Below are 16,799 nucleotides of genomic sequence, written 5' to 3' on the forward strand. Positions count from 1 at the left end.
CCCGTCCTTTAAATTGGCGGTGACGTGTGCAGGGGGCGTGGCCAGGGCAGGGTGCACCCAGCGGTGCTGCCGGACTGGGGGTGTGGGGTGCCCTGTATAGTAGGGCTCTGTATCTCATCTCCCCCGGTCCACAGTTCAGCAGCACCCTTAATACAGTCCGTTCGTGCTGTTTGGGCTGCGTGAGAAGCCCGCTTCATCGCCCTGGGCGACACGTCGAGGCATCGCCGGCGGCCATTGTTTCACCAAAAAGCAAATACCAGGGCATGGGCAGGGGGCCTGGCTATTATGTGTACTTGGCAGCGGCTGAGAAGGGCCCCTTGTTCTGCCGAGGGGTGAATACAATGCCCCTCACCTTCCCCTCCCCAGCCTCCCTGCCTCCCTGCCTCCCCCAGTCCTCCCCTGCAGGGCTCGCAGAGGTAAGCGCGATCACAGAGCTTAAGGGTTTATTTATGTAGTTATGTAGTTATGTACTTGTTTCTTGGTGTTGGTCTGTGTCGAAGTATTTCTTTACGGTGTAAGGTTATATTTACAAGTAATACGGGACATGTATATGTATATGCACCAAGAGAAGGCCATGTCAGACAACCAGCAATATAGCCCCAGGTAATGTGTACCTGAATGGGCACCAGTGAGCACAGACTGGTAGGCAGGTAGGTAAGGCTGAATCAAGTGGAGTTCCTGCAATTACTATTATTATTATTATTATTATTATTATTATTATTATTATTATTATTATATAAGTGCATTATTCAATTTTACTATTTCATCATGTTCTGCACGTTTACATTTATTCTTATGCGTAAAACGTGACAAGCAACGGGACTTAAACGCTATTTTTGTATTACATGTGATTTTGAAAACGCTATACACGAATCATGAATCACAGGTGAAACCGGGGTATTTGGGGGCAGCAGAATGAAGTGGTCGGGGCTGTGGGTTGTGGGCTCAGTCCCAGCTGGGGGGCACTGCTGCTGTGCCCTTGAGCAAGACACTGTGCCTAGATTGCGCCAGTGCAAAGCCAGCTGTATACATGGGATTGTGTATGTAAATATAATGTGATTTTTTTTGTAACAATCTCAAGTCTCCCTGGATAAGCGCGCCTGCTAAGAAATGGAAATGTCGCAGATACTCCATGAGCAGCCCTGCTATCTCCCTCTGCTGAACCTTTGCATTGACCTTCAGCAGATCAAGGAAAGATGATACTTCTTGAAACTCCGTGGAGACAAGCGGCCGATTCATTGCTCTCAAAGTGTCCCATTTCCGAGTAACTGGGACTCTTGTGAGGGATCCCAGAAACAGAAGTTTCATTGTTCACCTTAAAAGTCAACCCATGGGTCCCACAGACTTGTCTTACCTTTATTGTAATCAATTAGGATGAATGAATGTATCTATACCTCTGTTTAAGTGACAGTACAACTGCTTTAAGAATATGAATACAGTATTTCAGAAGAATCGGCTGTGCAGTTTTAATGCAGACAGGACGAACATTTTTTAAAGGATGGGTTGATCATCACAGTTGTTTTACCGCATCCAAACAAATCCACGTCAGTATATATTTATATATACAGTTAATGATTATAAAGAAGTCATTGTGAAATAAAAATAACCCAGATTATTAATTTCATGAGTGTATTGAAAAAAAAATAGTAATTCGGTTTACACATCTTCCTGTGTATTACTGAAGGTGGCCACCAGATGGTAATGTAACACAATAAAGCCCGAAGCTTAATGTATGGTAAGTAGGTGAGTAAAAATCCTCATATAAGAATAACGCGTATTTTTGGTACTACTACTAAGCTTTTCATTTATTTATATATGTATTTATTTATATTTTTGCAACAGAACTATGGAGGCTTATTTGACGCACAACGACACGCATATGCATAGCATGCACAGTAAGATATACTGTTATATATGAATGTGTGTATGTATTTTCTTTGCATATGTGCATCAACAATATATATATTCTCACAACAGAATTAAGTAGATGCATAATGTACAGAGCCATGTGACACAGTGTAAGGTGTTGCACACACTAGGTGCATTTGAAAGGTGATTGCTATATTAACTTTTCACACCACGTGCTGTGTCTTCGGTTTCTACTTCTAAAAATCATGCAACCTGAAGTACCATGGGAAATCGATGCACCAGTAAATATATAGCCGGATTAAACGCAGTTTTACAATGGCATTTGAAGGCCTTGACTAAGCACACATTTGTTTTGATGACAGTCCAAATCATGACGTCATGACGAGCCTCTTCCATGCAATGAATGGGAAATTCTGTGACAAGGCATGATTGTGAAAACCCCACACTTGGTAGCAATCCATAAAAAGCACAATAACCTGCTCATTTGGGGCACACAAATTAGAAGTTGCCATTTTACAACATCAAACTGAACACGATAATTATAGAAAGTAAATTCCTCAGAAACTGGCAGAGTGGAGGCACAGCGCGCCTGGTCTTTCTTTATAAGCTTTCTTTCTCAAGGAATTGCAATTTATATGATAATGAAAGTTCCCTAAAAGGCAAAGCAATTCAACTATTTGAGGACAGAAGTGGCCGCAGCTGCACGGTCTATATATATGTTTGAATTACTTCTGGTTAATGTTGTAAAGAGATGATTGCGTGAAATTGCTTTACCGTGTATGCTTTAATTATACAATTATATGTATAATATATATATATATATATATATATATATATATATATATATATATATATATATATATATGCATGTTATTATATGCCATGATATATAATGCACAAAGGCTTTGTAAATGTCTCCAATATTTTCGTTATTGAAGTAATGTTTTACTGTATTTATTTGCTAAACAAATTAATATCATAAGCAAAGAAAACACATAATCCTCTTATCTTCGTTCTTTTAAAATATTATATTATGATTATAATGTGTTCAGGTTATTTTTTATATATACTTGTACTTTTTATTAATCACAAGAGTGAGGTATGCATACACAAGCATTACATAGACTGATTACACATTAACCTGTCGCTTGCTTTTTTTGTTTTTCTATGGGTATTTATGAGTAAAATCACGTGTCATTGTAATTGCACATCTAGTTCAATAATCCCAAATAACTCACGAATGTGTAGTCTGAGACAAAAGGTTATGTAGATTTCATTTATAGGTTGGAAGTTTCTGAGAAATATATTTTCTTGTGATAGCTTTTTGCCTTTTGTTATCTATCAACGAAATGTTTCTCGTTCAATTCTCAAATTCCTCACCCGGAGTCAGATACACTGACATATATTCAGGGTCTAATGATTCTTCAGTTGGTAAATAAACTAGGAAACTGACGCAAACTGTCGATTACCCTATGAACTGTGAAGCTAGGACCAATGACGTTAATTCAGCATTTATCAATGCAAAGTTTTCATTCTTAATAAGCATAATTCATGAATCTTCTTTATGTAGTTTATAGGCTTTTTGACCATGATTTCCAAACCTTTTCTCTCCCAAGCAAAATATTTTAAAACCTCAAATTTCGCGCTTGAGCTAAATATGTGAAATAAATATTCCAGCCTGCAAAATATTGCATCTTCAGCTATGTTTCCCTGAAGCAGCAGCAGCGCAGCGCAGCGCAGCCCGGCCGTGTGAGCCGCACGGTTCATTGTGCGCTAATGATAGTCTCCAGTGCGGTCAGCAGCGCTTCCTGGTCAGCGTTATTCGCCTGGATGGGGGGTGTGATGCAATGGAAACGGTTAATATTTAAGAGCCGGAGAAGGAGCAGGACCAGTAATTTCTCTCTTCACTGCCATCCACCTTTCTCAACTCTGTAGCCTTTTTCACCCCCTCTCTCACTTTAGCTCACGTCCTGTCCCACTCTGTCCCCATCTCTCTCTTTCTCTCTCCCCCTCTCTCTCCACAACAGAAGATGGCACCGTTATGGAAAGTCCTTTGGAAGCAGAGGAATGCGTTTGTGCTCTTTTTCACCCCGTTTCTCCTCCTGCCTCTACCTCTTGTTGTCCAAACAAAGGTAAGCAATTTCTTTTCATTCTTCACAAGAGTACGTTTTATTCATGATTATTCTGCTTTGTGTGGATTTTTCTAAATGATAATGATATTAATAATAACAATAAACAAACCAAAATAATGTTTTTTTAATAATGATAATACTCAGACTACATAATACCATTCACCCATTCAAATGTTAGTGTTTTAACATGTTTAACATTTTTGCTGCTTTAAATCCCTGAATTTAGTGGTTAGACTTTTATGAACTACAGCTACTACAACTCCTTCTACTAGCAGCTGCAGTAGTACTATTAACTGAGGCATTTGAGTTGATTTTTGATTGGTCATTTGATTTATAGCATTAGCTGTATAAACAATGACAATCACACACACACACACACTCTGCTTGCTCCTGATTTTGGTAGTGTTAGGAGCCAGTCAGTTTAGTGTGGTTTGATGCCATTGACAGGCACTGGACCATACTTCTACATCCCCTGTTGTTTTAACTCTGCTCCCGATCTGTGAGGCACCTCGATACTGGACCGTGGGAACTCTTTCTTAGCTCAATCCTTCTGTGACTGTACAAGCATTTAAAAATCAACTTTGCTGCTGACCTCTCACCTAAACTGTAACGTAGGGCTTTTGTTTTTGCTGTAGTTTTTCTGTAAGTGACTTGAAATGAACATCATGTGAACTCAAAGATCACTTTTCTCTGTCGCGTTTTGGCTTCTGCACTTCAGACTTTAGACTCTCAGGGATGTTCTGTAGTGTAAATCTGCTTCCAACGAAAAATATTGACACATGTGGATCACCCAGTAACCCCTCTACCTTGTACACCCATTCATAAAACACGAACTTTTTTTTTTATTTGAAAGCCACCCTTTTTTCAGCAAATTGCACTAAACAATGAAATGCACCGAGACCAACAATATGGATAAAACATATTGCATGTGTAGAGAATGGCAGAGTTCAGAAATTATGATGTCTAAGGTCACCAACTTATTAACACACTTACGTGAGAAATAGATTATTTTAATATAATTGTTATGAGGTTCAGAAGACTCTCTAATGTTCTGTGCTTCAGTCCTTTCAGTAACTGAATAACAGAAGGTGCTTCCCACCTTTTTAAACGTTATAACTCTATATTCCAAACATGTTTGAAAGTCAAAGGGCAATGCCTTTGTGTTTTAAATAGTAAACTAGAAGAAAGGAATATTCTCAGTGGAAAGGTGATGGGTTAAGTCATGTGAATAAGGCAGAGTTATGTAGGGAATTGAGGAATTTAAGGTGATGCTGATAGATCTTTATCAGACTGGACTTTCCTCTTGAGTTGTGATGCAGATGAAGAGAAAGTCAAGGTATGTTCATGGTCATAGGAGGTTGAGGATCAATACATGCAGTTGCTCAGTCAACATCCCTGTCAAAAGCAGTGTGGCAGACATGTCTCCTCCTTCTCTGGGTCTGGTAGAACAGCCACACCGTTTGGTATGTGATGTGTGCTAGCTTGTTGACGTGGACATTGCTGCTGCTCCGTCTCCCGTGTCTCTTGCGGTTCATTTTTGGGCAGTGTTCCCTGTGGAAATGCGGATGCCTCCTGTGTGTTTGAAGCGAAGTGGGGTCACGTGGTTTCATTCAAACGGCACTGAATGAAAAGAGGCCTTGTCAAAGTGGCTGCCACCGACAGCCCTGTCAAATTCTTGCTTAAATGAGACTTTGGAGCTTAGCAGCAAACAATGTTCCCATCAACGATGTGACACAATCGTCTGGACACTGCCGGCATTGGCATAGCCTTCGCTCAAGGGACACAGGTTGGGCTGCATTAAATGGGACAGCAGCGGAAGTCAAAATCCTTAATCAAACAGAAAAGAGAATTCAAAATAAACATCAAGGTCATCTCACAACAGAAAGCGCTCTTCCCTAAATTACACCTCAAAGATGAGAAGGTGTGTGTTACAGAACCTTGTGTTTTAGAAAGTATTAATTTGGAAGCCACATTGCTAACATAAGTGCGATTGTTTTCCTTGGTTTTAACTTCTTGCAATGTCCTGCCAAGTGGTAGCAAATACCAATGAACGGCCTATGGTGGGTGTCTGTAGAAGAAGGGCCACTTGTGCAGGTCCATACTATCACATGACTGCTTCACCTAGAACTGACTGACTGGGTCGCCTCGTGAAGGTAAAATGATGCATTGCATGAGGGTGTGCCACTCAGTGCTGATGCCTGCTGTTCCTGCTCTGTCCTGCAGGAGGCGAGCTGTGCTTACGTGATCATCCTGATGGCGGTGTACTGGTGTATGGAGACCATGCCCCTGGCTGTGACCGCCCTGCTGCCCGCTCTGCTCTTCCCCATGTTTGGCATCCTGCAGTCCAAAGAGGTGCCTCAATAATAACAGCTTTACTTGAGTGATAAAAAAAGACTTTCCCATAGTCTTCACAGTAACGCAGCCAATACTTTCACTTTGTCATGTCATTGCTCTGTTTTTAATTGTTTATATTTTCTCACCATTGGCAGATGTGACATCCCTGTGTGATGTTTCTCTCCCTGTGCAGGTGTGCATGCAGTACCTGAAGGACACCAATATGCTGTTTGTGGGCGGTCTGATGGTGGCCGTGGCTGTGGAGCACTGGAACCTGCACAAGCGCATCGCCCTCAGAGTGCTGCTCATCGTGGGAGTGCGGCCCGCACTGTGAGCAACACGCTTTCTCTGGCCCATCCCAGGCAGCTGTTGTACCCTAGCATCCACCTTACTTGACAAGCCCTGTCAGTGATCCACTTCATGCATTTGCTGCTGACCGCTTTTTTGTTCCGATGCTCAATTCCAGTCCAGGGGGTTTCGCTGTGGATTTTGTTTTTGATGCCAAATGGATAGGTAGAAGATGTCTATGTGTGAGTCTGAGACCTGTTCTTGCCCCAGCCTAGCTGACATCTGATTGTTTTGTCCTGCCAGACTGATGCTGGGCTTCATGGGTGTGACGGCCTTCCTGTCCATGTGGATCAGTAACACGGCCACCACAGCCATGATGGTGCCCATTGTCCAGGCCGTGCTGGAGCAGCTCAACAGCAACGACGCTGAGATGCCGGAGATCCACAGCGGGGACGACAGCGAAACGCCGACCAAACCCAAAGATGACCAGGGTAAGTGTGGGGCGGAAGGTCAGACTTTGGGGTGTGAGGACGGAGGATCGGATCAGATTTAGCTGACAGATGCAAATGTTAGTTTAGAGGTAGGGTTTGTAGAGCCTTTTCCTTTTCTGCATGCCTTCTCAGCAATGCATCAGTATGCAGTCCCTCTCATTTTGTATGGCATATTGCAAAACAGAGTTAAATGAAAAATAAACTCTGAAGTGTGGTTACAGGATCACTGTATGCCTGCAGTTTCACCAGGTCACTTGCTGTAAATGTAATTTAGGGTTGCTTTAGCTGTTGAACTTGCAGGCGCACAGCAAACCATAGCTGTTATGGTCTATTTACTCTCCCTCTCTTCTCCTCTCCCTCTCCCTCTGGCAGTGGTGGTGAATGGGCTGAGTGCGTCGGAGCCCAGTCAGCACGATGAGGCGTTGGAGAGGAGGAAGATGTGCAAAGGCATGACCTTGTGTGTGTGTTACGCGGCCAGCATCGGAGGGACGGCCACACTCACTGGCACTGGGCCCAACCTGGTCCTCAAGGGCCAAATGAACCAGTTAGTCCCCTTCTGATCTCTCCTTTCCCAAACATGTATTTTATATGTATTTATATGTGGTAGATGGAGTATTATCCTCATATTTGTCATATATCTTATATTTGTGTATATATGTCATATCAACAATGTTTTCCCTCTTTCTGCTTAACACTCTGAAATCCCATAACTTGGATTCAACAAATATGATTACACAACCTCACATCAGTGTTAAAAGCCTTTCATAAAAGCAGATTTCATTAATACATAATGCAATACTAATCGGATTAATATAGCCTTCTTAAGATATTCTGGTATTTCAAATTTGTTTTGTTGGAGAACATGATATACTTAACACTAGAAGCGCCGACATTTTGAACTACCTTCAAGCGCCAAAGCCGGTCACTGTAACCGATAGCTCTTTAACAGCTGCAATATGACAATCAAAGGAAAACCATCGTATAAAACTCAGAAGTTTTATTCATGAACTTCAAATCCAACATTTACATAGCACAAATAGAGTATTTAAATTGAAATCTGATCATAAAACATTAATATTATTGCTATAAATAACAAAACACTTTTTTTCTAAACACACACACTGCAGTCAAAACATGAATAACTATATAGCCTACAATGAGCAAAACGATAAAAAAATGGCATACAATAAGATTAAACAAGTGTAAACGTAAATATTGGAATAATGCTGAGAAGCAATATTTTATAGTTCAAACATAACGATTGCATTTATCAAAACATGTACACTAAATAATTTCAACACCGTGTAAACTTTGTTTTCAACATACCGTGCTTGTATTCACTGTAGCTTTGTATTTCAATAAACTATTTACTATTTATATAGCCTGACAATTGATATGCATTACTATTGATATGCATACCTGACAGCACGTACAGTCACACAGGACACGTTTCTGCACTTTCCCTGCATGAGCTCGTCCCTCACACTGCATTTTGAGAGCCTCTCCAGGTGACACTTTTACTCCTCGAATATTCAGCATCGCAATAAATGCTCCTCCGCTGATAATGTCCATGAATCATTATTTTGGTGGATGTGCTGCGCTATTGCTCTCTGTAGTGCAGTAGCAATCCCGTATTGATCAGTGGAGTAAAAGCAGTGTTTTCACAGCACTGGCACAAACCCACGACTGATCTGTCATTGCCAGTACCACTGATGTCCCTGAATCAGTCATGTTCATATACACAGCATTTCCAAAACGCACTCTCTTCAGTCTCCGTTTCCAATCCATGTCTATTTGCGGGTAATCACTGTATCCACTCGATCCGAGTACAGCTGTAAGAAACACCTGTAATGCTGTACAATGGGTGTGTTTTTCAAGCACATGAAAGACTGTAGACAGGTAGCGATCAACACTGGAGAGCCAGACTGACTCTATTGTAAAGGGCAGGAAGGATTATGCGTTATAATTGAGTTATTATGTATTTAAATGACTGGTCAAAATAACCCGATTTTGGCTATTCTAGGTAAATGTGTTTATAACTTATTTATTTTCGCGTTTATGCAGCTAAAATGCTGTAGGCATGTTTCATACATATATTTAGGAAAAGCCACAAACGGGTATGCGCAGTGTATTTAGGAACACAGAGTAATTCAAATTTTAATAACCAAATCAGTCAAATTGACCGGCTCTGCGCTTCTAGTGTTAAGCATGCGATAATATACTGCATACAAACAGAACCTTATTTTTCCATTGAGCGTTAACACCTCCTCTCCTATTCCTGCAGGCTGTTTCCCGAGAACGGTGATGTCATCAATTTTGCTTCCTGGTTCGGGTTCGCCTTCCCCAACATGATCCTCATGCTGACCATCGCCTGGCTCTGGCTGCAGTTCGTCTTCATGGGATTCAAGTAAGCGCCCCCTTAAGGTGGAGGTCTGCAGGAGATCTCACTGTGCAGATTTGATCTATATTGAAGGAGATTTATAAAAACATACAGTTAAAAACACACCAGCCCTTCATACTGGGTGCACTGGGGTGTGATGAAGTTGACTGTGATGGTCCCTCCCCGTGTGTCCGTGCAGCTTCAGGAAGACGTGGGGCTGTGGGGCGGAGAAGTCGGAGAAGGAGGTGGCAGCATACAACGTCATCAAGGAGGAGCACCGGCTGCTGGGGCCCATGGCGTTCGCCGAGATCAACGTGCTGGTGCTGTTCACCCTGCTCATCGTGCTGTGGTTCACACGCGACCCCGGATTCGTGCCTGGCTGGGCCACTTTCCTGTTCAACAAAGATGCAGAGTGAGTCTGGCCAGCCCTCACATGCACACGCACACACCAGCTCCCTCAGACGGATGGCCACACTGCACATTGCACCTGTAGTCGCTCACAGGCGCCAACTCCCTCCCGAAAACACGCACACACAATGATGGGCCTTGTTCTTTACCTGTCCTGAGGCTCAAACACATACACAGTTACTCTGAAAGACCGCCATGTCAGCCACTTCACTTAGCTAATTAAGATCCCTATCTCATGAATAATAAAAACAGAGCTCTACAGAGATATATATTTTAAATTACTTGAAATACGATAATAAACTTTTATTGCTATTTATCTGGATGAATGATACAGCTCTAGTTTCCAAAAGGCTGATTGTGATAGTGAAGGATTTGGTAGATAAGTAGGCTGTTCATATTAGCTTTAATTATTAAAGAGGTGTATTTTAGGTTCACAGCATACCATTGTTCAGAAAATACCAACATAGATGTAGCTGCAGGTCAGACTCTTTTATTCAATCCTGGCGCTGGCCCTGTGCTCGTCCTGTAGGTACGTGACTGACGCTACGGTCGCCGTCTTCATCGCAGTGCTCCTCTTCGTCATCCCCTCCAAGAAACCGCAGCTCTGCTTCTGGAGGTCTGAGAGCTACCAGACAGGTAACCCACATATACTGTCTGGGCGACTTCCATCCATCCATGAAGCCGAATAGGGCAGAGGCTTGGTTACAGTGCCCCCCATGGAGGTGGATACGTTGACTCATGCCACGGTTACAATCGTCCACCTTCCCACAATGCATCATGCTCTGAAGTGAGTTAGGCCAGGGAGTAGGCAGGAAAGTGGTCATTCTTACCCTATAGCTCGCTACACAGCAGACTAGGTGGAGGAGTGAGACAAGTTCATTCGGCAGTGAGAAATTCACACTCCTTCACCTGCAACAAGTGCCGGTGAACAGAAGTGGCCATTGCCATCATTGCCTTAAGGGTTAAATAAAATATGTCACTAATAAATCCTGGTCCCATCTACTCCCGGTGCTGTGGAAACAGGCACAGTTTATAGAGGCATCATAATGATTTATTTCTTAGCAGATGCCCTTAACTTTGTATTACAAAGTCCAGTTCATTCATTCAGTACAAAGTTCAATAGCATACATATTACAAATGAGCTAACAAGTGCAGATATGTGCTGAAAGGAGGGGTAGGCATTGGATAAGTTGCAGTAAAGCGACAGAAGTGCGAACAATACCTAAGTAATCAGAAGCATGAGTTTAATAAGACACTGTATAAGAGCAAGAGGGCTGAGGAGCCCAGGAGATCAGGCTGGTGTCACAGGTACAGTCTGAACAGATGTTTCTTGAGCAGATGCTATAAGGTGGTCAGGGACTGTGCGGTCCTGACCTCAGCGGGAAGGTCGTTCTACCACCTATATTCACTAGTCGAGGGGTTGCAGGGGCCTCCACTGCCATGCTGGTGACTGCATATCAGCATCACAGGCCTGGAGGGTTTCTGTGGGGGGTGTTGGAGGCTGTGAGTGTGGATCTGAAGCCCTGAAGGTTGTACTGTTCTCCTGCCCCTCTCCCAGAGCACCAGAGCACCAGTTCAGCTGCTCCTCTGCTCAGCTGGAAGGTGGTGCAGAAGAAGCTGCCCTGGAACATTGTGCTGCTGCTAGGGGGTGGCTTCGCACTGGCCAAGGGCAGCGAGGTACTGGCAACACACTGAGACAACACACAGAGCCCATAGACAACACACTGCCCTGACAGAGAGCAGAGACGACACACTGCCCTGACAGAGAGCAGAGATAACACACTGAGACAACACACAGAGCCCAGAGACAACACATTGCCCTGACAGAGAGCAGAGACAACACACTAAGACAACACACAGAGCCCAGAGACAACACACTGCCCTGACAGAGAGCAGAGACAACACACTAAGACAACACACAGAGCCCAGAGACAACACACTGCCCTTACAGAGAGCATGACAGATGACACACTGCCCTGACAGAGAGCAGAGACAACACACTGCCCTGACAGAGAGCAGCGACAACACACTGCACTGACAGAGAGCAGAGATGACACACTGCACTGACAGAGACCACTGTGCCTTCATCTCCCCCTCTGGTTTGACTGATACTGACTCTGCCCTTGTGTGTCTCTCCCTCAGGAGTCAGGCCTGTCTAAGTGGATAGGGAACCAGATGACTCCCCTGCACACCATCCCACCCTGGGCCATTGCCATCATCCTGTGCCTGCTGATCGCCACCTTCACCGAGTGCACCAGCAACGTCGCTACTGCCACACTCTTCCTGCCCATCCTGGCCTCCATGGTAAGACCGAGAGCCTTTCACACCCGGGCACAATCAAAACTGTGCCGATTAGAACCAGGTTAGGGTGTAGCTGTGGTAAAGGCCAGGAACACAAATTGTGAAGAAGAGGAAAAGAGAAGTGCTTTGGAATGTGATCTGGTGTAATGGTGACGATGAGCCAATCAGAAAAGTGCTGCGGCCTGTCAGTGTGGACAGAGATCTCCGTTTCCCAGGCTGCCAGGCTTTGCTTGTCTCTGTGGGAGCCGCAGAGCCCCCGGGGGCGAGTGTGCGCCCGTCCCAGCTCTGTCTCTGCCGTCTCCACTCATGTGTGACCAGCGGGAGACTGACTCTGCCGCTCTGCCTAACTGGGGCTTGAAGAGGGGAGGCCAGTGGCCATCCTTTACGGGTTGCCAGTGTGTTGAATGTGCTCCCACAGAGAGCGGATTAAGGATGTGTGACCCAGTCTGTTTTCTCACTGCACAATTGCATAGTTTTGTTTTCCATGTATTTATATCTTTGCGATTGTATTTATAGCCTTGTTAGAGCCAAATGCCCCCCCACCCCCACCCCCGGCCACTTCAGATCAGCACTAATTATAGTCCTGGATTAAACACAATATTGGATAATTAAGACTAAACAATGTCAGCCATTTTAGTGTATTCAGAAGTACCAATTATTGTGTTTTTCCAGTGAACAGAAACTGGAAATGGCTCCAAGTTAGTTTTGTTTTGTTTTCTTTATAATCCATCGTGATTGCTTAATAAATATGCCCCAGATACACCAATTACTGAAGTGCAGCGTTTATACGTGTTTCCTCATCTGTACCGACTCGCTGGGTTCTGAGGAGCTTGCAGCAGGTCTCATGTAAGCCCGTGTCTTTGCAGTCGCAGTCCATTGGTATTAACCCCTTGTACGTGATGGTACCCTGCACACTCAGCGCCTCCTTTGCCTTCATGCTGCCAGTGGCCACCCCTCCCAACGCCATTGTCTTCTCCTACGGCTACCTGAAGGTCTCCGACATGGTGAGCACAGATCGGCCTCACACACACACACACACACACACACACACACTGGTTAAACCGCTTTGACCCTGCAAGCTTGCAAATGCTAACACAGACTCATAACCTGTAACCGAGGTTTCAAATGTGTCGGGTGTTTGGAGAGTTTGTAACCTGCCTGCCTCCTTCGCAGGCGAAAACCGGGATCGTCATGAACATCATCGGCATTGTGTGCATCACCCTTTCCATTAACGGCTGGGGGAGGGCGATGTTCAACCTGGACACCTTCCCTGCCTGGGCCAACACCACCGGGGTGTGAGACGGAGCTGCCAGGCCTCTGGGGGAGATGGGGAGGGCCCCTATCAGCTCCTAGCATGCACCGCCAGGCTGGGGGGCAGTACAGGGCCACCCTTCTCACAGAGGGGCGTGCTAGACTAAACTGGACTAGACTGCGATGCACACAGATGTCGACAACAATAATTGGCAGCTGTAAAGAGGAGTGGAGGGGAGGTTGCATCTGTGTCACATATCGGGATTTTCTCCTAATGTGACAGAGAGCGACCCGGCCACCACAGGCTCTTGTCACAACACCTAGGGCCTAAGTCTGAGATTAACCCGTCTTCTTCTCAAGTGCAGCTAGTGATGCAGTATTTTCAGGTCCAGTCAGTTTTTGAATAGTAGTATCTCTTCCGTTTGAAACCGGAATTCATCTTCAATATTTTAGAGTTTTCCTTCCCTCTGCGATACCAAAGGAAGCCCTCCAGTAACCGTGGCCAGAATAAGAGACGTTTACCCTCCACTGTGACACCGTTATCTAGATGAAGTGCCTTCAATGTGTTTTTCTGACCTCTGAAAACAACATTTTCTCCTTCGTTGTCCAGCTCTTTCCCCCTCATTGAGAACATGCTGGCTCGTCTTCTCCTGCCGTTTCCTTCTCTGTGCGGTTGAGCACTGCGGCTTCCCCGTGAGGTCGCGGTTAATGCGGCTGGGCGTCTTGAGCTGTGCTAATGTGTTTCTTCTGCACTGTTTCTTTTTTTAGACAATGGATTATTTACACCTAGATCGATAAATTATGTCATTTTAACCTCTGACTATAACTATTATCATTTCAAACTGCTGATTTTTTGAAATTTTAAACTCTAGTTTGTTTTGCTAAATGTAAATTCATTTCTAGAGAAACTGTATAATAGTTGGACAATTATTATTATTATTATTATTATTATTATTATTATTATTATTATTATTACTCCTACTACTATTTTGTAGCTTTACGTGAAACAACTCACGTATGTAAAAATTACTGTAGATCCGTTGTACTCTTTATAAAGAGGTATTTGCACACTAATTCTATGCAGAAGTTCTGCACAATATTTTATAGATGAATTAAACAATAAAAATATATTTTCAATATATATGAATTTTGGGACAGAATGTGTGTAAATGTGTACACTGGGAGAAAAGTGCTGAACCTGAGGAATGACAATAATGTGCAGTAATATTTCAACCACTAATTTACAAAGTTATTAAATGTGGCTCCGAGATCCAGCTTGGGTTTACAATTTACTGCAGGGAAACCTTGCATTTGTTTGTTTAATACCTTGTAAAACTGGCAAACTCAATATAATAATATGGCTCAATAAACATACATTCTACATGTGCTGGACATAATTCAACATGTGAGCACATTTTTTACATGAAAGCATTTTGTGAGTCCACAAATCTTTCAACATTTGCAAATTCAAATCCTCTAACTTTGTCCTAAATTTCAATTTTCTGTATAATTGTGCTCCCTGGTTTTTACAGCAAAGTGATCCTTTCTGGTACTTTATAGGTGAAGGCCAGTGGTTGAAACCGCAAAGATTGACATTTCCAGAGGCAACACCCTGCCTGAATCAGGACTATAACCCTCTCTCGTGAATATGTATATATGGCATGAATGAGAATATGGTATGTGAAAAACTCAAGTATTTTAACTAGGCAACTGTACCAGATTGTAATGTAAAGCACAGCAGGCAGAAACGTCAGTGTGGCCTTGTACCCCTGAACAGATTTCTGGGGATTCTGGGAATGAAGTAATACATGTATTTTTTCGACTCCATTATTTGTTTGTGTCTGTGGTGATCCACATAGCAGTCCTGACTGATGATCCCTTTTTAGGCTTAACTTAGAGGAAATACACGCCAACTCAAGGTATTAGTCATTAAAATAAAAGCTTAAACCCTAAAATTAGGTAACTTATTTTTTATTTTTGGACAGCCAGAGAGATCTGTGTGAATCCCATGCTGTGTGATTGAAGAATATTCGGATGCGTCTGGATTAAGTCACCCTGTCTGAGAGTCAGCGGCTGCACCCACCTGCACACTCAAGTGCCTATCAGACTGACATAAGAACTACTTCTCACATTGGCTGATATTTCTCTCAGTGAAGTCACTTCTGACTCTCAGACCATTTAAAAAAATGTTAGAATTATATCATATTATATTAATATAGATTCAAGCACCAACTTGGCATGTACCCACTTGAATTGGTGTTTGAGGGCTCTGATGTTGGGAGTCCTGTAATTCATTATCTGAATAGTTAACCATCTATTGTGCAAAGAGCTGTGATTCTAATGAACACAATATAACATTCAAGGGGAGAGAAAACGGATAAAAGTGTGCTTTACACGTGTCCTGTGAACCCCAGTTTAACACTGTTAACTAAGAGACGTTGATACTGTTGGTGTTATGTGAGAGCACCGATTTATATTGCACTCTAGTTAATCTTTTGTTCATCTGTAGATGTAATGTGTGTAATTAAATGTTGGGAAAAATACAAATGTGTCACTGGGTGTTTCAAAATAAAGATCAACACGCAGCTTAGTAATGACAAGAGATGTGCTGTTGTTATTTGTCAGACTCCATGCTGGATTTGCCACACCCATCACATTCCCGTCAACATGACCAACATGAGCCGATAATGAAAAAGAACAGAGTTTATCGAAGAAGAGGCGCTGAGGGAGAGTGGGGACGTTGTTTCGAATAGTGAGAAAATCATGTCCTTTCGAAGGGCTGTGACGGCACTGTATCGGCAAACAATTAGAGGTTCCGATTTTCTCATAAATAACTTGCAACTTCAGTGCAGACTCACACTTTTACGTTACTGAAAGGGCTGACCAAACAAAACAGTGTCAGAAAAATCACGTTGTGTTTGTTGGTTAATGTTCACATCAAAAGAGGCCAGAGAATGCCAAGACGTGTCAATGGTTTACTTGTATTGCCTATTCTCTGTGGCGATGTCACTGCAGGAATGTAAAAGATTAAAGTTTAGTGTGCAAATGTCCATAAAAAACAACAACACATTTATAGACTTATTCCACCCCCCCAAAAAAAAAAACTGCTTAGCTTAATGTTTAAACACCTGATAAATAGCAATTGCAATTACATAAACTATTGTTTGTCTGCAAAAGTGTGCACCTCAATGAGACAACTCGTCTGCTATGTAAAGTATCACATTGCTAAACCTGCGCAGATCAGGACTAATTCTGAAGAAGGAAAAGCAGAATGAAGACAATTATTGTTTTCGACATGCATAGCTTCTACCAAATAACAGAAGAATGTCATGTCTGCCAACAGGC

The 16,799-nt window shown here is 43.1% G+C and overlaps 1 protein-coding gene across 1 annotated transcript; it reads left to right on the forward strand.

Annotated features, from left to right (window-relative positions):
• The first annotated feature begins 95 nt into the window (after nt 1-95).
• Nucleotides 96-16,054, forward strand: slc13a5b (solute carrier family 13 member 5b). The gene is made up of 13 exons (XM_066695598.1): nt 96-416; nt 3,897-4,001; nt 6,225-6,353; nt 6,529-6,665; nt 6,927-7,114; nt 7,487-7,658; nt 9,399-9,521; nt 9,694-9,906; nt 10,432-10,538; nt 11,461-11,579; nt 12,045-12,206; nt 13,070-13,207; nt 13,377-16,054. Exons 1-13 carry the CDS (start codon nt 264-266, stop codon nt 13,500-13,502), a joined length of 1,872 nt encoding a protein of 623 aa, XP_066551695.1. The 5' UTR covers nt 96-263; the 3' UTR covers nt 13,503-16,054.
• Nucleotides 16,055-16,799: the final 745 nt, after the last annotated feature.

This window comes from Amia ocellicauda, chromosome 22 (assembly GCF_036373705.1).
Source record: "Amia ocellicauda isolate fAmiCal2 chromosome 22, fAmiCal2.hap1, whole genome shotgun sequence".
Lineage (NCBI taxonomy): Eukaryota > Metazoa > Chordata > Actinopteri > Amiiformes > Amiidae > Amia > Amia ocellicauda.

Coding starts and splice junctions, on each gene's coding strand:
- slc13a5b (XM_066695598.1), top strand. CDS start 264: ATGGGCAGGGGGCCTGGCTATTATGTGTACTTGGCAGCGGCTGAGAAG. Junction 7,115..7,486: donor CAAACCCAAAGATGACCAGG/GTAAGTGTGGGG, acceptor TCCCTCTGGCAG/TGGTGGTGAATGGGCTGAGT. Junction 10,539..11,460: donor GTCTGAGAGCTACCAGACAG/GTAACCCACATA, acceptor CCCCTCTCCCAG/AGCACCAGAGCACCAGTTCA.